This window comes from Convolutriloba macropyga, chromosome 6 (genome assembly GCF_964194025.1).
Source record: "Convolutriloba macropyga chromosome 6, txConMacr16.3, whole genome shotgun sequence".
In the NCBI taxonomy this organism is placed as follows: domain Eukaryota; kingdom Metazoa; phylum Xenacoelomorpha; order Acoela; family Convolutidae; genus Convolutriloba; species Convolutriloba macropyga.
Window position 1 is genome coordinate 26,371,928 of NC_134473.1, and position 24,835 is coordinate 26,396,762.

At 36.5% G+C, this 24,835-nt stretch overlaps 3 protein-coding genes across 3 annotated transcripts in view; 2 read left to right on the top strand and 1 right to left on the bottom strand.

Moving 5' to 3' along the window:
* LOC142341598 (uncharacterized) overlaps positions 1-24,835 on the bottom strand; it is a 107,533-nt gene that overhangs the window by 44,966 nt on the left and 37,732 nt on the right. The gene's annotated exons all lie outside the window — the stretch shown is intronic.
* Positions 1-24,835, top strand: part of LOC142341597 (uncharacterized) — a 92,813-nt gene that overhangs the window by 3,635 nt on the left and 64,343 nt on the right. The gene's annotated exons all lie outside the window — the stretch shown is intronic.
* On the top strand, positions 1,490-22,902 carry LOC142340897 (AH receptor-interacting protein-like). The gene is made up of 4 exons (XM_075391668.1): positions 1,490-1,638; positions 16,082-16,257; positions 16,952-17,313; positions 22,322-22,902. The coding sequence occupies exons 1-4, from the start codon at positions 1,507-1,509 to the stop codon at positions 22,633-22,635; spliced, it is 984 nt and encodes a 327-aa protein (XP_075247783.1). The 5' UTR covers positions 1,490-1,506; the 3' UTR covers positions 22,636-22,902.

Below are 24,835 nucleotides of genomic sequence, written 5' to 3' on the forward strand. Positions count from 1 at the left end.
ATATCGTCGTATCTAACGAATCGCAAACAATATGTGAAAATCAACAATGAGGTATCCGATTTGATAAAAAGTCACCGGTGGTATCCCACAGTGTTCTATATTAGGACCTCTTTTCTTCATTATTTTCATCAACGACTTACCTGAACACCTATCTGAATTAATTTGCTATGGCCTTGCTGATGATATGAAACTGATAAGTGAAAAGCAATGCAATACTGAAACCGCACACAGTTTCTAGTTTGTCAACTTGGTGCAAGGAAACTCAAATGAGACTAAATTATAACAAAACTCACCTCCTGAAGATCAAGGGAAATATAACGGCGTCTATTGACAACCATAAGCTAGATCAAGTAAAAAATCAGCGAGACCTTGGGATCCATGTTTCACAAAACCTAATTTGGAATGAAAACTGCTCCTTTAGAAAAAGAAGAAGTTTATGTGCTTTTCTAAGCTTAAAAGAAATAGTTCTCAAAAGTGTTAACAAAAATCTAAACTGAACGCTTATTTAGGTTACGTTGTACCGATAGTAACTTATTACTCACAGGCATGCTTTCCGAATAAGTCGCAAATGAAAGAAATTGAAAGGTTACAAAAAATTGCCACAAAATGGATTTTGAGCGAAAATGAGAGCTATAAACAGCGACTTCTTACCTTGATTTTCTTGCCTCTCAGCCTTTATATCGAAATGCACCACTTTTATACCTTATTGCTTTAAAACAAGGTAAATACGACGTTGAACTATCGAACATAGACAGTATTCAGGAAAATACCACTCGTCAACATAGCCGAGGAGAACTACAAATAAACAAAAATCAATTAGTGAGAAGCGAAAATTTTTTCCATCGGACAAAAATTCTCTACAATTTAGTGCTCAAAGTATATTCAAATTATGGTAGAATCTTAAATAAAAATAGTTTCAAAAATTTTTTGGCATTACTGCAATCAGTACACAGAGGAAAATAATGCACTTGGCGCATCGTATGCAAGTGTGGAAACTGCTACATTAATCAGAAACATGAATCTGGACAATTGAATGGGAGCAATACCCTGAAGAACTCGAAGCCTAATCTACTACTACTACTACTACTACTACTACGTAGTTGGACAAGACGTAGTTGGGCAACTATAATTGAACACCGAGAATTGTTAGGAAATATGTCCTATACTAGCAGAAACAACACGAATTAAGTGTGGACTTGCAATATAAGTCAAATTCCAAAGACCTATTGCTATTACTAACTAAACTTTGGCAATAAAACTACTGTTGGGGTGAAGTATTATGCTCATTCAATGGTAGTCACAACTGGTAGATGTTCCGGTATCAAAAAGGCGGTTCTCATATATTGCTAAAGAAAATCATATAAGTTTTTTTTGTGTCTATATGCGAGTTTTTGAAACATGGTGTTTTTCTTTAACCAGCTCAAGGTTTAATACTAGCCTCTAGTAAGTGAAATTTAATATAGATAGTTTTCGGTGCTGATTTCGCATTTCATTTTCAGGTACCTTATGAACGATAACTCTTGCATTGCTGGAGTGGTCCAGCGAATGATAAGAAATGGCAACAGAAAGGACTCTGTAATCCGGGGAACAAAATTTATTTTCCACTTTCAAGCTTTCAAATTGATTGAAGAAAAGCGTGTAAGTTATGGCATATTTTTTGCAATATTTATAGCCTACTATTCATTTTTAAAAACTCAGAAGCAGAATCATTGAAACGTTTATAATTCCACATGAAATACGGGGTCTTTCCCATTATAGCCCCCCATGAAAATATAGCCCCCCCCCATTATGGTATATTTACCATAATTGGGGGGCTATAGGTTATCTGACCACTAAGCTGGGGGGGGGGGGGGCTATAATGGGAAAGACCCGAAGTACGAACCAATAAGTTTGTTTTTGAATAAAACGGACTTGTGAATCGAATAGAAGTGTCTTGACGTTACAAATTTTTGGACTTGGAAAGCCTCTTATACAGTTGATGTAGAAGTTCTGTAGTAAAAATTAATCTATGAACGCCTGCGCATGGCAACTGTTCTGTAGCTGCTTTTATATGGTAAGGTAAATTGAAAACGTGAAGCGGGCGCGGCCTTTTTGAGAAAAAGTAGTCCTCAACAGCAACCACTAAATCTTATGAAGAGATAAAAATCAATCCACCGTAACCTGTCATTGATTGCTTGAAAATAGAGACAAGCCTAGAAGCTTATGAATAGTGTCATATTTTTTTATCCATCAAATGTAAACTCAAATTTTTTTAATCGTAACAAAAATTTGGTTAAACATTTATATTTTAAGAATCACATTAGAAATTTAAGATAGTTAGGTCCCTGACCCTTTCGGACCCTTTCGGTAAACCTTGTTCTTTTCTATCTATATAAGCTAAGGCTGATGGTATTTTTGCTGCTAGGAGAATTGGCCGACAGGGCGTTTAGCCGACAAGGGAAAATGAGAAATTTGGTCGACAGATTTATTATTATTGGTCAAAAACACCGCATTGGTATATGAAGCAGTAGTTCAGTGGAACATTATCCTTGGTGTGCGATCGGGTGGCGCTCTATTCGGCATATCCGTGGCCGCACCCAGGGGTGGGGGTGGGTGACACCACGGATAGACCATTGTTACTCTAGTTGATAACAACTGTGCCGTATATTTGCTTGCTTACGATAAAGCGTTTTGAATTGACTAATTAGAGCTTCAATAATTAATCTTGCAGCGCATTTTACATTAATTGTCGACTAAATGTCTCATTTATTGGTTGTTGGCTGAACACCCTGTCTGCCAAAACGGTGGTCCCAGGTAATTTTGATAAATTCGCCAAATTTAAATAGGTGGCATTTAAGATGAAGCAAGTGATTTCTTAAGCTAATGCGCAAGTTTTGAACCAGACACCCACCGTTTTTTAAGTCTTTTTTTCATATCATAGACAGTGAACGCAGGGATTTGGAAAAATTTAATGGAATTTCAATAATTGACAATCAATTGATTGGTTTATTGGAATGACACAATCAATTGACCAATAATTTGAGTAAATTGAAAAAACATAGTCCCTCGTCGGAAACCTGGAACTGGAGGCAAAATTCCAATATTAACATTTTCTGCCGCTGATTGTACATAATTTGAGACATTTTGTTGTTGAGAAACTTATTAACTGTGAAAGTTTTCGACTCAAAATTTGAATGTTTCAGTTATAACCTTTTGCGTAACTTTTTGGGTTAATCAAAGCAAAATTCCTTTAAAAACTAGAGTGCAATCCAAACATTTTTTGTTTCCAACAAATGTTTGGACTTGGAAAGGCTCTTAAACAGCTGATGTAGAAAATCTGTAGTAAAAATTAATGCGAACGCGTGCGCTTGGCAACTGTTCTGTGGCTGCTGTTATGGTAAAGTAAATTCACAATTGAAAACGTAAAGCGGGCGCAACTTTTTTGAGAAAAAGTATTCCTCTCCTCCTCAGAAACCACTAAATCTTACGAAGAGATAAATATCAATCCACCGTAACCTGTCATTGATTGCTTGAAAATAGAGACAAGCCTAGAAGCTTATGAATAGTATCTTTTTTATCCATCAAATGTAAACTCAAATTTTTATAATCGTAACAAAAATTTGTTTAAACTTTTATATTTTAAGAATCACATTAGAAATTTAAGATAGTTCGGTCCTTGAACTACTTGTAGAAATAATTTCGGTAAACCTTGTTCTTTTCTATCTATATAAGCTAAGGCTGATGGTATTTTTGTTGCTAGGAGAATTGGCCGACAGGGCGTTTAGCCGACAAGGGAAAATGAGAAATTTGGTCGACAGATTTATTATTATTGGTCAAAAACACCGCATTGGTATATGAAGCAGTAGTTCAGTGGAACATTATCCTTGGTGTGCGATCGGGTGGCGCTCTATTCGGCATATCCGTGGCCGCACCCAGGGGTGGGGGTGGGTGACACCACGGATAGACCATTGTTACTCTAGTTGATAACAACTGTGCCGTATATTTGCTTGCTTACGATAAAGCGTTTTGAATTGACTAATTAGAGCTTCAATAATTAATCTTGCAGCGCATTTTACATTAATTGTCGACTAAATGTCTCATTTATTGGTTGTTGGCTGAACACCCTGTCGGCCAATACGGTGGTCCCAGGTAATTTTGATAAATTCGCCAAATTTAAATAGGTGGCATTTAAGATGAAGCAAGTGATTTCTTAAGCTAATGCGCAAGTTTTGAACCAGACACCCACCTTTTTTTAAGTCTTTGTTTCATATCATAGACAGTGAACGCAGGGATTTGGAAAAATTTAATGGAATTTCAATAATTGACAATCAATTGATTGGTTTATTGGAATGAAACAATCAATTGACCAATAATTTGAGTAAATTGAAAAAACATAGTCCCTCGTCGGAAACCTGGAACTGGAGGCAAAATTCCAATATTAACATTTTCTGCCGCTGATTGTACATAATTTGAGACATTTTGTTGTTGAGAAACTTCTTAACTGCGAAAGTTTTCGACTCAAAATTTGAATGTTTCAGTTATAACCTTTTGCGTAACTTTTTGGGTTAATCAAAGCAAAATTCCTTTAAAAACTAGAGTGCAATCCAAACATTTTTTGTTTCCAACAAATGTTTGGACTTGGAAAGGCTCTTAAACAGCTGATGTAGAAAATCTGTAGTAAAAATTAATGCGAACGCGTGCGCTTGGCAACTGTTCTGTGGCTGCTTTTATGGTAAAGTAAATTCACAATTGAAAACGTAAAGCGGGCGCAACTTTTTTGAGAAAAAGTATTCCTCTCCTCCTCAGAAACCACTAAATCTTACGAAGAGATAAATATCAATCCACCGTAACCTGTCATTGATTGCTTGAAAATAGAGACAAGCCTAGAAGCTTATGAATAGTGTCTTTTTTATCCATCAAATGTAAACTCAAATTTTTATAATCGTAACAAAAATTTGTTTAAACTTTTTTATTTTAAGAATCACATTAGAAATTTAAGATAGTTCGGTCCTTGAACTACTTGTAGAAATAATTTCGGTAAACCTTGTTCTTTTCTATCTATGTAAGCTAAGGCTGATGGTATTTTTGCTGCTAGGAGAATTGGCCGACAGGGCGTTTAGCCGACAAGGGAAAATGAGAAATTTGGTCGACAGATTTATTATTATTGGTCAAAAACACCGCATTGGTATATGAAGCAGTAGTTCAGTGGAACATTATCCTTGGTGTGCGATCGGGTGGCGCTCTATTCGGCATATCCGTGGCCGCACCCAGGGGTGGGGGTGGGTGACACCACGGATAGACCATTGTTACTCTAGTTGATAACAACTGTGCCGTATATTTGCTTGCTTACGATAAAGCGTTTTGAATTGACTAATTAGAGCTTCAATAATTAATCTTGCAGCGCATTTTACATTAATTGTCGACTAAATGTCTCATTTATTGGTTGTTGGCTGAACACCCTGTCGGCCAATACGGTGGTCCCAGGTAATTTTGATAAATTTGCCAAATTTAAATAGGTGGCATTTAAGATGAAGCAAGTGATTTCTTAAGCTAATGCGCAAGTTTTGAACCAGACACCCACCGTTTTTTAAGTCTTTGTTTCATATCATAGACAGTGAACGCAGTGATTTGGAAAAATTTAATGGAATTTCAATAATTGACAATCAATTGATTGGTTTATTGGAACGACACAATCAATTGACCAATAATTTGAGTAAATTGAAAAAACATAGTCCCTCGTCGGAAACCTGGAACTGGAGGCAAAATTCCAATATTAACATTTTCTGCCGCTGATTGTACATAATTTGAGACATTTTGTTGTTGAGAAACTTATTAACTGTGAAAGTTTTCGACTCAAAATTTGAATGTTTCAGTTATAACCTTTTGCGTAACTTTTTGGGTTAATCAAAGCAAAATTCCTTTAAAAACTAGAGTGCAATCCAAACATTTTTTGTTTCCAACAAATGTTTGGACTTGGAAAGGCTCTTAAACAGCTGATGTAGAAAATCTGTAGTAAAAATTAATGCGAACGCGTGCGCTTGGCAACTGTTCTGTGGCTGCTGTTATGGTAAAGTAAATTCACAATTGAAAACGTAAAGCGGGCGCAACTTTTTTGAGAAAAAGTATTCCTCTCCTCCTCAGAAACCACTAAATCTTACGAAGAGATAAATATCAATCCACCGTAACCTGTCATTGATTGCTTGAAAATAGAGACAAGCCTAGAAGCTTATGAATAGTATCTTTTTTATCCATCAAATGTAAACTCAAATTTTTATAATCGTAACAAAAATTTGTTTAAACTTTTTTATTTTAAGAATCACATTAGAAATTTAAGATAGTTCGGTCCTTGAACTACTTGTAGAAATAATTTCGGTAAACCTTGTTCTTTTCTATCTATGTAAGCTAAGGCTGATGGTATTTTTGCTGCTAGGAGAATTGGCCGACAGGGCGTTTAGCCGACAAGGGAAAATGAGAAATTTGGTCGACAGATTTATTATTATTGGTCAAAAACACCGCATTGGTATATGAAGCAGTAGTTCAGTGGAACATTATCCTTGGTGTGCGATCGGGTGACGCTCTATTCGGCATATCCGTGGCCGCACCCAGGGGTGGGGGTGGGTGACACCACGGATAGACCATTGTTACTCTAGTTGATAACAACTGTGCCGTATATTTGCTTGCTTACGATAAAGCGTTTTGAATTGACTAATTAGAGCTTCAATAATTAATCTTGCAGCGCATTTTACATTAATTGTCGACTAAATGTCTCATTTATTGGTTGTTGGCTGAACACCCTGTCGGCCAATACGGTGGTCCCAGGTAATTTTGATAAATTCGCCAAATTTAAATAGGTGGCATTTAAGATGAAGCAAGTGATTTCTTAAGCTAATGCGCAAGTTTTGAACCAGACACCCACCGTTTTTTAAGTCTTTGTTTCATATCATAGACAGTGAACGCAGTGATTTGGAAAAATTTAATGGAATTTCAATAATTGACAATCAATTGATTGGTTTATTGGAACGACACAATCAATTGACCAATAATTTGAGTAAATTGAAAAAACATAGTCCCTCGTCGGAAACCTGGAACTGGAGGCAAAATTCCAATATTAACATTTTCTGCCGCTGATTGTACATGATTTGAGACATTTTGTTGTTGAGAAACTTCTTAACTGTGATAGTTTTCGACTCAAAATTTGAATGTTTCAGATATAACCTTTTGCGTAACTTTTTGTGTTAATCAAAGCAAAATTCCTTTAAAAACTAGAGTGCAATCCAAACATTTTTTGTTTCCAACAAATGTTTGGACTTGGAAAGGCTCTTAAACAGCTGATGTAGAAAATCTGTAGTAAAAATTAATGCGAACGCGTGCGCTTGGGAACTGTTCTGTGGCTGCTTTTTTGGTAAAGTAAATTGACAATTGAAAACGTAAAGTGGGCGCAACCTTTTTGAGAAAAAGTATTCCTCTCCTCCTCAGAAACCACTAAATCTTACGAAGAGATAAATATCAATCCACCGTAACCTGTCATTGATTGCTTGAATATAGAGACAAGCCTAGAAGCTTATGAATAGTATCTTTTTTATCCATCAAATGTAAACTCAAATTTTTATAATCGTAACAAAAATTTGTTTAAACTTTTATATTTTAAGAATCACATTAGAAATTTAAGATAGTTCGGTCCTTGAACTACTTGTAGAAATAATTTCGGTAAACCTTGTTCTTTTCTATCTATATAAGCTAAGGCTGATGGTATTTTTGTTGCTAGGAGAATTGGCCGACAGGGCGTTTAGCCGACAAGGGAAAATGAGAAATTTGGTCGACAGATTTATTATTATTGGTCAAAAACACCGCATTGGTATATGAAGCAGTAGTTCAGTGGAACATTATCCTTGGTGTGCGATCGGGTGGCGCTCTATTCGGCATATCCGTGGCCGCACCCAGGGGTGGGGGTGGGTGACACCACGGATAGACCATTGTTACTCTAGTTGATAACAACTGTGCCGTATATTTGCTTGCTTACGATAAAGCGTTTTGAATTGACTAATTAGAGCTTCAATAATTAATCTTGCAGCGCATTTTACATTAATTGTTGACTAAATGTCTCATTTATTGGTTGTTGGCTGAACACCCTGTCGGCCAATACGGTGGTCCCAGGTAATTTTGATAAATTCGCCAAATTTAAATAGGTGGCATTTAAGATGAAGCAAGTGATTTCTTAAGCTAATGTGCAAGTTTTGAACCAGACACCCACCGTTTTTTAAGTTTTCGTTTTATATCATAGACAGTGAACGCAGGGATTTGGAAAAATTTAATGGAATTTCAATAATTGACAATCAATTGATTGGTTTATTGGAACGACACAATCAATTGACCATTATTTGAGTAAATTCAAAAAACATAGTCCCTCGTCGGAAACCTGGAACTGGAGGCAAAGTTCCAATATTAACATTTTCTGCCGCTGATTGTACATAATTTGAGACATTTTGTTGTTGAGAAACTTCTTAACTGTGAAAGTTTTCGACTCAAAATTTGAATGGTTCAGATATAACCTTTTGCGTAACTTTTTGGGTTAATCAAAGCAAAATTCCTTTAAAAACTAGAGTGCAATCCAAACATTTTTTGTTTCCAACAAATGTTTGGACTTGGAAAGGTTCTTAAACAGCTGATGTAGAAAATCTGCAGTAAAAATTAATGCGAACGCGTGCGCTTGGCAACTGTTCTGTGGCTGCTTTTATGGTAAAGTAAATTCACAATTGAAAACGTAAAGCGGGCGCAACTTTTTTGAGAAAAAGTATTCCTCTCCTCCTCAGCAACCACTAAATCTTACGAAGAGATAAATATCAATCCACCGTAACCTGTCATTGATTGCTTGAAAATAGAGACAAGCCTAGAAGCTTATGAATAGTGTCTTTTTTATCCATCAAATGTGAACTCAAAATTTTATAATCGTAACAAAAATTTGTTTAAACATTTATATTTTAAGAATCACATTAGAAATTTAAGATAGTTCGGTCCTTGAACTACTTGTAGAAATAATTTCGGTAAACCTTGTTCTTTTCTCTCTATATAAGCTAAGGATGATGGTATTTCTGCTGCTAGGAGAATTGGCCGACAAGAGAAAATAAGAAATTTAGTCGACAGATTTATCATTATTGATCAAAACACCTCATTGGTCTATGAATCAGTAGTTCAGTGGAACATTATCCTTGGTGTGCGATCGGGTGGCGCTCTACTCGGCATATCATTGGCGGCACCCAGAGGTGGGGGTGGGTGACACCACGGATAGACCATTGTTACTCTGGTTGATAACAACTGTGCCGTATATTTGCTCGCTTACGATAAAGCGTTTTGAATTGACTAATTAGAGCTTCAATAATTAATCTTGCAGCGCATTTTACATTAATTGTTGACTAAATGTCTCATTTATTGGTTGTTGGCTGAACACCCTGTCGGCCAATACGGTGGTCCCAGGTAATTTTGATAAATTCGCCAAATTTAAATAGGTGGCATTTAAGATGAAGCAAGTGATTTCTTAAGCTAATGTGCAAGTTTTGAACCAGACACCCACCGTTTTTTAAGTTTTCGTTTTATATCATAGACAGTGAACGCAGGGATTTGGAAAAATTTAATGGAATTTCAATAATTGACAATCAATTGATTGGTTTATTGGAACGACACAATCAATTGACCAATAATTTGAGTAAATTCAAAAAACATAGTCCCTCGTCGGAAACCTGGAACTGGAGGCAAAGTTCCAATATTAACATTTTCTGCCGCTGATTGTACATAATTTGAGACATTTTGTTGTTGAGAAACTTCTTAACTGTGAAAGTTTTCGACTCAAAATTTGAATGGTTCAGATATAACCTTTTGCGTAACTTTTTGGGTTAATCAAAGCAAAATTCCTTTAAAAACTAGAGTGCAATCCAAACATTTTTTGTTTCCAACAAATGTTTGGACTTGGAAAGGTTCTTAAACAGCTGATGTAGAAAATCTGCAGTAAAAATTAATGCGAACGCGTGCGCTTGGCAACTGTTCTGTGGCTGCTTTTATGGTAAAGTAAATTCACAATTGAAAACGTAAAGCGGGCGCAATTTTTTTGAGAAAAAGTATTCCCCTCCTCCTCAGCAACCACTAAATCTTACGAAGAGATAAGTATCAATCCACCGTAACCTGTCATTGATTGCTTGAAAATAGAGACAAGCGTAGAAGCTTATGAATAGTGTCTTTTTTATCCATCAAATGTAAACTCAAATTTTTATAATCGTAACAAAAATTTGTTTAAACATTTATATTTTAAGAATCACATTAGAAATTTAAGATAGTTCGGTCCTTGAACTACTTGTAGAAATAATTTCGGTAAACCTTGTTCTTTTCTATCTATATAAGCTTAGGATGATGGTATTTTTGCTGCTAGGAGAATTGGCCGACAAGAGAAAATAAGAAATTTAGTCGACAGATTTATCATTATTGATCAAAACACCTCATTGGTCTATGAATCAGTAGTTCAGTGGAACATTATCCTTGGTGTGCGATCGGGTGGCGCTCTACTCGGCATATCCTTGGCCGCACCCAGGGGTGGGGGTGGGTGACACCACGGATAGACCATTGTTACTCTAGTTGATAACAACTGTGCCGTATATTTGCTCGCTTACGATAAAGCGTTTTGAATTGACTAATTAGAGCTTCAATAATTAATCTTGCAGCGCATTTTACATTAATTGTTGACTAAATGTCTCATTTATTGGTTGTTGGCTGAACACCCTGTCGGCCAATACGGTGGTCCCAGGTAATTTTGATAAATTCGCCAAATTTAAATAGGTGACATTTAAGATGAAGCAAGTGATTCCTTAAGCGAATGCGCAAGTTTTGAACCAGACACCCACCGTTTTTTAAGTCTTTGTTTCATATCATAGACAGTGAACGCAGGGATTTGGAAAAATTTAATGGAATTTCAATAATTGACAATCAATTGATTGGTTTATTGGAACGACACAATCAATTGACCAATAATTTGAGTAAATTGAAAAAACATAGTTCCTCGTCGGAAACCTGGAACTGGAGGCAAAATTCCAATATTAACATTTTCTGCCGCTGATTGTACATAATTTGAGACATTTTGTTGTTGAGAAACTTCTTAACTGTGATAGTTTTCGACTCAAAATTTGAATGTTTCAGATATAACCTTTTGCGTAACTTTTTGTGTTAATCAAAGCAAAATTCCTTTAAAAACTAGAGTGCAATCCAAACATTTTTTGTTTCCAACAAATGTTTGGACTTGGAAAGGCTCTTAAACAGCTGATGTAGAAAATCTGTAGTAAAAATTAATGCGAACGCGTGCGCTTGGGAACTGTTCTGTGGCTGCTTTTTTGGTAAAGTAAATTGACAATTGAAAACGTAAAGTGGGCGCAACCTTTTTGAGAAAAAGTATTCCTCTCCTCCTCAGCAACCACTAAATCTTACGAAGAGATAAATATCAATCCACCGTAACCTGTCATTGATTGCTTGAAAATAGAGACAAGCCTAGAAGCTTATGAATAGTGTCTTTTTATCCATCAAATGTAAACTCAAATTTTTATAATCGTAACAAAAATTTGTTTAAACTTTTATATTTTAAGAATCACATTAGAAATTTAAGATAGTTCGGTCCTTGAACTACTTGTAGAAATAATTTCGGTAAACCTTGTTCTTTTCTATCTATATAAGCTAAGGATGATGGTATTTTTGCTGCTAGGAGAATTGGCCGACAAGAGAAAATAAGAAATTTAGTCGACAAATTTATCATTATTGATCAAAACACCTCATTGGTCTATGAATCAGTAGTTCAGTGGAACATTATCCTTGGTGTGCGATCGGGTGGCGCTCTACTCGGCATATCCTTGACCACACCCAGGGGTGGGGGTGGGTGACACCACGGATAGACCATTGTTACTCTAGTTGATAACAACTGTGCCGTATATTTGCTCGCTTACGATAAAGCGTTTTGAATTGACTAATTAGAGCTTCAATAATTAATCTTGCAGCGCATTTTACATTAATTGTTGACTAAATGTCTCATTTATTGGTTGTTGGCTGAACACCCTGTCGGCCAATACGCTGGTCCCAGGTAATTTTGATAAATTCGCCAAATTTAAATAGGTGGCATTTAAGATGAAGCAACTGATTTCCTAAGCTAATGCGCAAGTTTTGAACCAGACACCCACCGTTTTTTAAATCTTTGTTTCTTACCATAGACAGTGAACGCAGGGATTTGGAAAACTTTTATGGAATTTCAATAATGGACCTATAATTGATTGGTTTATTGGAACGACGCAATCAATTGACCAATGATTGGAAAAAAAATGAAACAACATAGTCCCACGTCGGAAACCTGGAACTTGAGGAAAAGTTCCCAGATTAACAATTTCTGCCGCTTATTGTTCATAATTTGAGACATTTTGTTGTTGAGAAATTTCTTAACTGTGAAACTTTTCGATTCAAAAACTGAATGTTTCGGATATAACCTTTTGCGTAGCTTTTTGGGTTAATCAAAGCGAATTTGCTTTAAAAACTAGAAAAAAATTGATCAAAAATTAAAGGTGTTTTTTATTGGCCGTGTCTGTGAGTCCAGACATTGGCTGCCACACGCAAATAGAATTGCCATCCCCCGTTCTGCTGAGCAGATCAGTCGCGTTATTGGGGAACTCTTTGAGGTAATTCACTGTGCCTCTAGCCTTCTTACCGTGTATCTTTCCTGTTATAGCTAATTGTTGCACCTCCCTCTTCCTCGTGATATGTCGAAAAAACTTGAATTGTCTGAGTCTAATCTCTTTAATCAGGGACGTTTTTTGTCCAGACATCTTGACAACTCTTTCATATGTGAGTTCTTTGGTCCAACTGATCCTCATCATCTTGCAAAAGCACCACATTTCGGAAGCTCTGAGCTTGTTTTCCAATGGTTTTGTTGTTGTGTGTCTCGCAGTTATAGCAGGCGATTGGAAGGATAAATAATCTGAGTACAACACTTCGAGTTTTCATCTTTAGTTCTTGTAGCACAAAAAGACTCCTCTCATTCAAAGAAGTTTTAGCAGTAGCGATCTTTGTTTCACGTCTGTGTCACGTCATTTTCATCGCAGCAGATCATTGTTCCCAAATACTTGAAACTTCGTACTAATGTTAGTGTCTCTTCATTGACAGTTATTTCCGGTTCTGTTGAGTCTTTTTCATTCTTCTCGGAAACAAACTTCATTTTTTTGCTTGGAGATCTCTTTCCGTTTGAGCTATCAACACGGTGTCGTCTGCATACCTGAGTTTGTTGATGATTATGCCACCAACGGAGATGCCCGGCATATTTTCGATGGCTGCAAGGATCCCTTCGCTGTACAGGGAAAAAGATCGGGTGAGCACATGCAACTTTGATCTCTTTCGATAGATCCTGTTGAATCTTTACTCTTGACGTTTGCGTATAATATACTTTTTGGATTATTCTGAGATCGTTGTCGTCCAAAAGCAAGTCGTCGAGAATGCGGATTACTTCGTTGTGTTTCACACGTTCAAGGGCTTTCTGATAGTCAGTGAAGCACATGTAGACGTCAACTTGAACTTGGAGCGCCCTCTCTATAATCGCCTTCAGGACAAAAACTGCATTTCCAGTGCCTCAAGTAATAATTTGAGGCTGTGACCTATTAAACTTACGGTTCTGTAGTTTCCACATTCGAGTGCAATGTTTTTGGCAGATGGATGAAGGTGGAGTATTTCAACTGCTGAGGTATTTCACCGCACTCATACACCATATTGAGCATTGACCTGAAAAGACTTATGCCTCGGTCTCGCAACAGTTTCAGGAACTCAATGCTAATTTCATCTGATCCCGGGGCTTTATTTCTTTTCATTTTTTCCAGAGCATGGATAACTTCTGTTTCCTATATTTCGTAGTCACTGAGTGGCGCTTCGAACTTATCTGGTTTGATCGTTCTTCCTGGGTCACTGTACAGCTTACCAGTGTACTGCGCCCATCTTTGAAGAAAATCCTCTCTGAGTATCGAGCCGCCATCATTTTTGATTTTTTATGTTCCTCTGCCTGTTATTTTGCTGACCATCTGATGTACTTCCTTAGGATTCTGAAGATGTTCCTCCTGAATTTCTGAGCATTCTCTGTTAAGATATCCTTCCTTGGCTGCCTTGCACGATTGAGGAGTACGACATCTTGGTCTTTCAACCTCATTTGTATTCTTACTTCCATTTCCTCGAGAATCTTGTTCGTCATCCAGGGCTTGTGCTTTCTGCGTTTCAATTTCGGCAATTTTTCCGCCGACAACTTTGTAGTTCTAGCTATATCTTCGAACTCATCTTCGTTTCAAATATTTCCCCAGAAGTATTTCCCTGAAGTCTTCGATGGTCTGATAATCACACCCTGCCAAGTCGATTTTTTCCGTTCTTGCTGTTTTGAGTGACGTCAACTGATACCGAAGCCTGTACTTCACTATAAGAGGTTGTGACCGCTTCCGCAGTCTGCACGTGGTTCAGAATATGAATCTAGGACTGCGTTTTTAAACCTATTGGATATTATCATGAAATCGATTTGATTTCTGGAGTAGCCACCTGGGCTTCGAGAATCTTGTTCGTCATCTAGGGCTTGTGCTTTCTGGGTTTCAATTTCGGCAATTTTTCCGCCGACAACTTTGTATTTCTAGCTATATCTTCGAACTCATCTTCGTTTCAAATATTTCCCCAGAAGTATTTCCCTGAACTCTTCGATGGTCTGATAATCACACCCTGCCAAGTCGATTTTTTCCGTTCTTGCTGGTTTGAGTGACGCCATCTGATACCGAAGCCTGTACTTCACTATAAGAGGTTGTGACCGCTTCCGCAGTCTGCACGTGGTTCAGAATATTAATCTAGAACTGCATTTTTAAACATATTGGATATTATCATGAAATCGATTTGATTTCTGGAGTAGCCAACTGGGCTTCGAGAATCTTGTTCGTCATCTAGGGCTTGTGCTTTCTAGGTTTCAATTTCGGCAATTTTTCCGCCGACAACTTTGTAGTTCTAGCTATATCTTCGAACTCATCTTCGTTTCAAATATTTCCCCAGAAGTATTTCCCTGAACTCTTCGATGGTCTGATAATCACACCCTGCCAAGTCGATTTTTTCCGTTCTTGCTGGTTTGAGTGACGCCATCTGATACCGAAGCCTGTACTTCACTATAAGAGGTTGTGACCGCTTCCGCAGTCTGCACGTGGTTCAGAATATTAATCTAGAACTGCATTTTTAAACATATTGGATATTATCATGAAATCGATTTGATTTCTGGAGTAGCCAACTGGGCTTCGAGAATCTTGTTCGTCATCTAGGGCTTGTGCTTTCTAGGTTTCAATTTCGGCAATTTTTCCGCCGACAACTTTGTAGTTCTAGCTATATCTTCGAACTCATCTTCTTGTTTTCTGATATTGCATAAGCACTTGTTTTTGGATTGGCACCATTCGATGAATCTCACCTCTCTCGTTCCTGTTGCCAAGACCAATAAAACCAGTGGATGGTGTCTTCATACTCCCCACTTTCGCATTGAAATCTACCATAATGAAAAAAGTTTGTTTGGTCTTTCTCACTGCTGCTTCAACAATTTCATAGAAGGTCTCAATCTCTGAGTCATCCTTGTCAGTGGGTGCATAGCATTGTATAATGCAAATGTCCTGGTATGTGCTTTTGAACAACATCAGATACTCTGGAAATAGTTGCAGCACAACAGGTGTCGGTATTATCGTGGGCCCAAGTTTAGCCCCAATGGTACGGAGCGCTCGCGCGATTTCCGATCGAGTGATGCTGCTAAAGATCAAATTAAAGATTATAGATAAATTATTACAATCATTGATGTTTTTTTCCCAATTAAATAATTGATTGTTCCTCTTTTTGTTTAGCCAATGAATTGAAATTAATTTTTCAAGTCCATGATTAGATGTATTCATAGCACCAATCTATTCTTTCTCTTCACAAGACAAATGCTCGTCCACGTTCCGCTGATAGCAGATATATTCTCTTTAATTCATTGAAAAATCTGTATACAGATGGCCTGCTCTCTTCCTGTGAAATAGGTCTCTGAAATAATCTATTTTACATTTAGATTTTACTTGACGACAGCCAGAGTTGGAATAGACCAATGGAACTTATATTTGGACACCAGTTCAAATTGGAAATATGGGAGACTTTACTTGCTCGTATGAGGATTGGAGAAATCTCGGAGTTCGATTGCCTGTTCTACTTGGTTATGAATTATCCCAAAGTTGCTTCCCAGCTAAGGTAGATTAGGTGTGCTCGAGTCACCTTACTTTATGGCCTAATTAATTGACAATTTCATAAGAGCAAGTATAAAGAACAAGCAGCAAAATAAATTGACATTAAAATTCATGTCAAAGTTGTGGAAGAGGGATAGAAATGCTGGTCAATTTTTTAATGCCTCAAAAATAGCAGTAAGGAACAAATTGCAAGCTCAGTTGGATGAAAACACTTGATTTGAGACTATGATTAATTGCTCGCAAACGAAGTTTGTAGCAATTGTGTTAGTCCTGTGGTCTTTTTTATGCGATTTTTTGATTGATCGATTTTTTATCTGGACCATTTGACTTTTTGTCCTCAAAAACGGGATAAACAAGTACCCCCCCCCCCCCCCCATGTCAACTCACACCCCACTCCGCCCCCAATGTCCACTCACCCCCACTCCGCCCCCCATGTCCACTCACACCCCCCTCTCACACACAATGCTAGCATCTCTCCCAAACTGGGGAACTACCGACGCCAACCCTTGCCGGGCGTTTGAGAGCAATTCGTCTGCCGTGAGTTGGTTATGTTTTATTGGTCCGTGCTGCTTAATCAAAGAAAGGTTTTCGTGGAAATACTTCAATGATACCTTTTCCTCGAGTGCACGTGCAAGTCTAATTTTTTGTTTGCTTTATAAGGGATTATATGGTTCCTAATATTAATTCATTTTGTGCAGAAAAATAATGGTGGAAGGCACACACGCGGAACCCGAATCACATTGCTGTGGAGCGAGCATGCAAAAGTTCTCTGTAGGGTATGACGATCTTGACGAATTAATATCAAATCCACCAAAGTATCTAACATTCAGAATCGAATTAATTGACGCGTTATCGCCCAATTCCTACGAAAGAGAAACGTGGACGATGTCTGAAGATGAAAAGCTCTCGCGTATATTGTTTTTGAAAGAAAGCGGTAATGAAGATTTCCGCAATAATAAGTTAGATAAGGCGACCGATAAGTACTACGAGGCTGTGGCCCTACTGGACCAGCTTCTGTTGAAAGAGAAACCGGGATCTAAAGAGCATGACAAATTGTCAGGTTGGTCCATTTTCAGACCCTTTATATTAATCAAACCATATTTAAAGCTGACATTCCCTAGCTGAGGAGCTGTAAATCATTATTCTGCTCCACTCTTTAAAAGAACGTAGGTTGATGTGTGTGGAATATGAAAATAAAATAGGGCTCGCCCAGTGCTGTGTATTTCACAGAAAGTTACATCAACCTCGGAGGATATGTTATCACGAGCAGCCGAGAAGCTCAGCATTTGTAAAGTAACAACGTTTTTCAAAAATATCACGGTTTTGATTCCTTATGAAATGAAGACATTCGATAGCAAAACGTTAAATGGTTTTTAAATCGTTTCTTATTTCGAAGATTTTCGAACAAAATAAAATGGGTACAATAAATAGTCTTTGAATGCAATTGCAAACCATGTATTTTTTATATTCAGGAACTTAATGGTCGATTTATAAAACGTAAATTCAATAATCGATTTACAAAACGTATTTTTCAACGACTATTTATCGCTACTATTTAATCTCAACAAATTAATGATTTAATATTCAAAGATAAAATTACCAAACTGCATCTTTCAATGAAGCTTTATAAATGATTAACAGCCCAAACGATAAGGACTAAAAGATGCATTTTCCAGATCTTTTTAATTGCTCTCGAACGAAGTTCGTAGCAATTATTTTAAACGTGTTGGTCTTTTTTATGCAAATTTTTCGCTTGACCTTTTTTGCGCTGTTCTTCTAGAACATTCTTTGACTATTCAAGTGAATTTTTTCACGCTTTCGTTCTTCATTTTTGAGTGATCTCTATTGTTCTCACTCTGAAATAAAACTTGTTGCTAGTATAAAATCAATTGCAGCGTAGCAAAAAGAAGGGCCCGATTGACGAGCGGGCAGTGCTTCTGGTGAGGGATTGGGAGTTTCATGTTTCGAATCCCGGTGTGGTCAACTATTTTTGCACCCGTAAAGAAAAAATTATCTAGGCTACAGCCCCTGAATTAAATTGCCCCGCTTGTCGTTGGAGAGCAATTTTTCCGACATTAGTCGGTGTTTGTTCTGTTTTTGCCCCCGTCCATTTGCACCCCCACTTAAAACATATTGTTTGCATTTCATACAATTATGCACAAACGGCATTTACATTTTAAGTATGCTGTGAAATTAACACATTTACAGTAATTCAAATTTGCTTATAATGCAAGCAGACAAATAATAATGCAAGTTTTTACTATTTTTGATCTTCCCATCAAAAATCCATCCAATCTTGTTCCGCTGCCGGCAATTTACTGTATCTAAACTGAGGGATCTCTAAGGACGAAAGAGTAAATGTTTGGGGTACAAACAGACTGGTTATATAGGACGGGGGCAAAACAGAAAAGATCCTATTTTCCATTGGGGTAAAAGGGCAACAATGAAACCAAAATAAGGACCGCATTTAATTTGCGCAGCTTTGTAGTTTTAAAAGATATTTATCTGAATTAGAAGTTACTTAGTAGAGGTTACTTTGACTTCGAGCTTTGACTTAAGTTAGTAGAAATTACTTTGGCTTTGAGTAGTATAAGTTACTTTGACTTTGAGCTCCAAATTATTTCGATGATGTAGCGAAGTGAATGAAATGAGAATAAATTTTTTTCCGGCTTTTTAATGAGCTTAGGAATTCTCTATTCTTACTGTTGGTATAGGGAGCCATTCAAAAGTAACTAGAAGAAAAAATTCTTGTTTAAGAGCGCGCACACCTAAGTGAAAAGGAGCTCCTTCTTTGTTAAACGTTGTTGTTGCTGAATTTTTCTTACTGTATTCATTCAGATTAATAGTTTGAGTTAATCAAACAATTAAAGAATCTATATGAACTTCAAAAATATTTACGAAATTCAGTGGAACACTTGGAAGGCAAAACATTTTTAAACTCTTCATGATAATGAGCTTATGTTTTCAAAGTCTCAATGTAGCACTGATTATTATTAAAAGCCGCGAAGCGATAGGTGAGGCTATTATTGGCCTTCTCTCGGTTTTTTACAATTCAAAGAATTTGAACTGTATCGGTGCGCTGTCTTTTTAAAGATCTGTTCACGCTTTTTTCGACTTCTTCACGTCAGAAGTCAAATTAGGGTGGTGATGTTTGGCACACTAAAATAGTAAAGGCAGCGAAAAAACGAGTAGGTTTTAGGCGTGACTTTTCAAAATATCTTTAACGTGGAGTGAGAAATTGGTGTTAGAACATTTGGCGGGTTTTGAGATGGATTTTTTTTCAGGTGCGTCAATTTCGAGTCTCCTATTTTCGAGTTTCCTACCCTTCAGTGCTTTTAAGACGGCCTATATGTGTTCTAATTGTGCCCATTTATCTTTGCTTGAATTCATTTAGGGGCAGCTAAAACTTTTTGTGACTTTGCCACTGCCACTATTTGTCATAAAATATTAGAGAATTTTAGATTTTGCCCCCTTGTTTAAAATTATCTTTTGTCTCATCACTTTTAATATCATCAATTGATTGCTAACAGGTGTGATTGGCTGGTAATGAGGCATAAAAGAACATAATCAATGGCTCGAGTTAATATCTAGGGTTTTTCATGCCTTTGAGACTACTTTTTCTCAAAAATTTTGAGTGAGTTTTTGAGTTCTGCGAGTATTTATTGTTCTTTTTGATGTCCTATCTTTTAATCTCTGTGGGGACAGGTCTCAGATGCTGCTAATAGGGGTTAGTTAGGTTTATCGATTTAATCGTTTTTGCTGAAAGCTAGTGCTTTATATGACTTTGACACTAATTGTTTTCAGTAATAATTGTCAAATTTTTTTGAGTTTTGTGAGTTTTGTGATCTTAAATCTTAGTCTCATTATTGACAGGTCTCATTGGTTGCTGAAAAGGCTTCAATTAAAGCCAGTCGTTTCATTTCATAGTTATTGCTTTTTTTATCTCGAGCTGCTTCGTTTTTCTAGAAAAATTATTAGTTATCTTAGTTGTTTTGCTATTATTTGTTGTACCTATTGCTGTCTTATCACTTAATTTCGTTGATTTAAATGTATCCTTCGGTAGCTGTTGCGTTGTGTGACTTTTGTACTAAGTGTTTTCAAAAGTTTCAGCGAGTCTTATTGCGATTTTTGGTTATTTTTGTCTTATCATTTAATATTATTAGTGAGAGGACTCATCAACATTTAATGACAGGTTGCTAACGAGAAATAGAGGAATAGGAATATAATTGGCAGTTTGAGTTCATGGCAGTTGTTTATTGATATTGATCCTGTGTTTTCCAAAAATAAAAATTGAATTTTTAGTCCTGTTTGATTTTGAGATTGACTTCTTCACTCTGAAATTGAATTTTCTTTACTTTAATTCAGAGATATAAGACCAAATGAATGTCACTCTAATTGAAGGTTATTTAAGATCAGCTAATAGAATAAGCTATAAGTTTTACAGATTTTAAATCAGAATTAGCATTTCAGATCCTAATGAGAAGAATAAATTTGTTTTTTGTCCTTTTACTTTTTTAGACTGCAGATCTATGAAGCTATTGAAGCTATTTTCTGGCAATCTGCCAGCTATGCTTTAAAATGAGCAAAGGAGTTATTATTAATCTTTAAGCAATAATGGTCAAAAAGAGCCGTAACTTTTTAATAGCCGCCGCCAGCCTCTAAAGTGTTATTATTTAGGAGCTCTCCTTTTACATAAGTCACGATTTTCACGTTTGACTTCTGATTTACCCCATTCACTGTTTCAACTAAATGGATTTTAAATTCTTTGGCGTATTGAATTACTTAATGTAGTTGATACGGCAATATCAAAGGAGCAAAATCAAAAGACGGGATAACCAATAAAGCCCGATCATTAAGTCATAGTGCATTAGGTTATCAAAGTTCACTAGAGTGTTTGATAGCTCAAATTGGTATTAAGCTTATTAGCTTTCTGTTTACAAGCTGAATTAAGTATAGTTTTAAAATCTAACAGAAACTTCACGCCAAATTAGAACTATTTTTGACACTGAAAAAAACTGAAATAAATTTGGTCAATTTATCTATTCTTTTTTCTTTTCCTGTATCAATCCCGACGTGCATCTAGCGCGTCAAAGGCGGCTATTTTCTAGCGGTCTACCGGCCATGTTTGAAATTAAAGTTGATATGAAAAGCTAATATTAACTACTCAAAATACAAAAAAAAATATAAGAATAACTTTGACAAGTATCGCTGGATTATTCAGTAAGATATATCAAATTTTGGATATATATTTGTTTTTATATATATATATATATATATATATATATATATATATATATATATATGTGTGTGTGTGAGAGAGAGTGAAACAGAAACTTAATCTCAGACAATCAGTTCATTAATGAAGTTAAGCATAGTAATTAAAGGAACTTAAATAAGTTTAATAAAATATTTCTTTTTTAATTTTATGAACAATTAGGAGTAAATTGTTTTTCTTCCAACATAAATTGCAAATAATTCATTTTTTTCAATTGTTTTCTGATGAACGCTGTTTCCACAGCAGCTCTCAAATCCTCTAGGGGAGTAGTTCAACGTGGCTTAACAATTTTAAGGAACTTTCTCCTAAAATTGATTTTTTTTAAAAAAAAACCTGTGGTTCAGCAAAGTGGTGCTTTAAATAATAAAGATCTCTGACAAAGCGCAGTATCTTCGATTATCGAATAGTAGAATTATCTTGATGCTGAATTTTCGTATCTCTGGATTTGCATTAATGTAATGATGAAGCAAAAAGTTAACTCATGTATTTAACAAAACCCAAGACAAATGCATTTAAAAGTGTCATTTTGCTCGGATCTTTGCCGTTTGTGCCCCGCCCCCAGCTTAGTGGGTGCATTTTATTTGCACCCCTTGACGCACGTCTGTAGATTTTGGGTCTAATTGTTTTTCTTCGCCGATTGTTCTTTTGTGGTCATAGCTCATTTCTACAATTATTTTTGCAAAAATTTGCTTCCTCCAATTGGTAAAATTGAAACCTGCAAACCTCTAAATAATTAATATTAGTCCTCAAGGACACAGAAAAAACGGTATGGGTGAATACTTTTTTTGTTTAGATATTCGGTGCCCAATATTACTCAACTACTGCCAATGCTGCCTAGAGAAAGATGAGTTCTATAAAGTCATCAAGCATACTAGCGAGGTATTGGATCACCAGCCTGACAACCCTAAAGCATTTTTCAAACGTGCCAAAGCTAACAAAGCAGTTCATAATTTCAAAGAAGCTATTGAGGATATGGAGAAAGTGGTCCAGTTAGATGCAACGTTGACCTCAACTGCGAATAAGTTTTTCGATTCCATTAAGAAAATTCAGTCAAGAAATGATAAATCGGATGAACAGATTTTTAAAAATATGCTCAAGATTTCTTGATATTTACGATGTATGTTTTACGGTGCGCTCTTTAGCTGTTTCAGAAATGGAAAGAAACTCAATTTTCTGAACCTATATTAAGAGTTACTCGATCTGAAGAATTCAAACCTGCCAGTTACTGACCTGAGATATTCGCGGCTGTCTTTTGGGAGAAAAACAAAATTTAATATATGATTAGCGTAAATTGCAATTGAGTAGATTAATTAGATGTTTGTATAATTTTAAATCAAATGTATATAGTTGAACGCAATTGGAATCTATTTGAAATTGAAATTGGGCTAAAAAAATGCTCTGAGTGCAACTTCTAAGTAGGAAGTCCAATACTCTTTTATGTTCGAGTATTGAGTCTCATATCTGATGCATTTAGCCTCAACAGTAAGGAAAACTGAATTCCTTTAAAGATTCTGTATTAAGTGAATAAAGTAGATGGTATTTATCTTTTAACCGCACTTTGTTGTCAATGGAAATATAGGATCTATCTCTCATTTTTGGCTGTTTAAAACCTGCTGTGATGAACTCTATTGCAGTTAAATTTGGCGTAAGTTTTCCAAACGAAAAGCTACGCTTATTTTTCAAGAATAGTGGTTTTTTTTCTCGATAGAAACTTGACCATAGCGAGGGCTGTCATCGGTGTTATCATGGTTGTTTAAGATCCGTAAACATTTATTTTTTGTCATTAAACTTCTTGTACATTTTGCTCGAATCAGCACAATTTTTGCTCTAGCTGAAAGGATAGAGGATATGAATTAACTTGAAGGATTTGGAGGCTGCCTAACGCCTCCGAAATTTTCACTTTTCCCAACTCAATTTCCCCGTGATCAACCATTTTTTCCGCCCTTCGTAGAATTTTCAAAAAAGAACTTCCGAAGAAAGAAGAAATGCAATTAACTGTCAATTATTGATTGCTGCTTTAATTCCCTGCAAGTCATTAGATTCAATTTTTTTTTGAAAAAAGAGACCTGATTAGTTAAAATTTTAGCCAGCATTAGAATTATGCTAGCATTTCAGCATTTTTTTAAGCCCCAGCGTTAGAATTATGCCAGCATTTCAGCATTTTCTTAAAAAAAAATTAATTGCTCTCAAACGCAGTGTGGTTTTTAAATCGGCTTTTCGCATGACCAATTTTTTGTCTGACCCCTTTGACTTATCTTCCTCAAAAATGGGATAAACAGGTAACGCTCGGAGGTCATTAAGTTCTCCTCGAGCCTTAACCTTTGCTAGACTTAAAGTATCCGATTCACCGAAACTGTTATGGAGACATAACTTTATGGCGGAAAGGGCGGTCAGTTCTCAGAGTTTGGCCCAGTCCCTCTAATCCCCACACCTGCACCAGTAGCACAGCGCGCTCAACCCCCCACACCGCGATCACCCCACGCAGCTTCAAATTAGCTAAAGCTAGCCTCCCCAAAGCGTAGCTAGCTACTGATGAAACCAACCGATCTACAGTCATTTGAGAGCAATTCGCCCGACGTTGATCGGTTGTTTTCCTACTTTTAAATTTCTCAAACAAAGCAGTTCTCAGAGATATACTTTAATCGAAACTTCCGAGTAAGTAAAACTATTTTCACGACTGTAGGTTTATTTTGAAATTTTTATATTTCTGCCTAACGCATTTTTTATGTCCCCTTAACACGATGAGTTAAACTTTCGCTAGGTTAAGCTAGCGGTAACAACAGAAACTAGCGCCGCGCCTCTTGTTTGATAACAATTCGTTTGATGTTTTGCCACTTATTGCTCTAAAAAGAAATTTGTTGCTTATTTAGCTTTGGTTAGTCTATTTTGTCTAACTCTTTGTCTCATGGATTTCGCTTGTGACAATTTTTCAATTTTGGGACGGCGTTTTCACTTTTGGGACTCGTAATTTTTACGTTGTCTAACTTGCTCGCATCCAAAATTTTAAGCTATGAAACACAATTGTAGACAGTTTACATCAAACTCAAGCCACTGGTGTGCCAAAGTTGGTTTTATGTTTACACTTGAATTCTTTCTGTCCTACAATGCGCACTGATTGCATATTTTAAAGCCCCAACGATAAATAGACAGGCTGCACCTGCCTACCTGCGGCGTATTGTTTGAGAGCGCTGTTTCTGGAGGTTGTCTTTGTGTTATTTCCCCAATTTGCTGTTTAATAGCCGCGAAACGATAGGGGCTATTATTGTGGATATCGTGCTTTTTTTACAATCCAAGAATTGGATTGTAT

Bases quoted from the DNA above. Each gene is read 5' to 3' on its own strand.
- LOC142340897 (XM_075391668.1), top strand. From the start codon at position 1,507: ATGAACGATAACTCTTGCATTGCTGGAGTGGTCCAGCGAATGATAAGA. The intron at 1,639-16,081 runs GTAAGTTATGGC...TTTTACATTTAG, and splicing joins AATTGATTGAAGAAAAGCGT to ATTTTACTTGACGACAGCCA. The intron at 17,314-22,321 runs GTTGGTCCATTT...TTTTTTGTTTAG, and splicing joins AGAGCATGACAAATTGTCAG to ATATTCGGTGCCCAATATTA.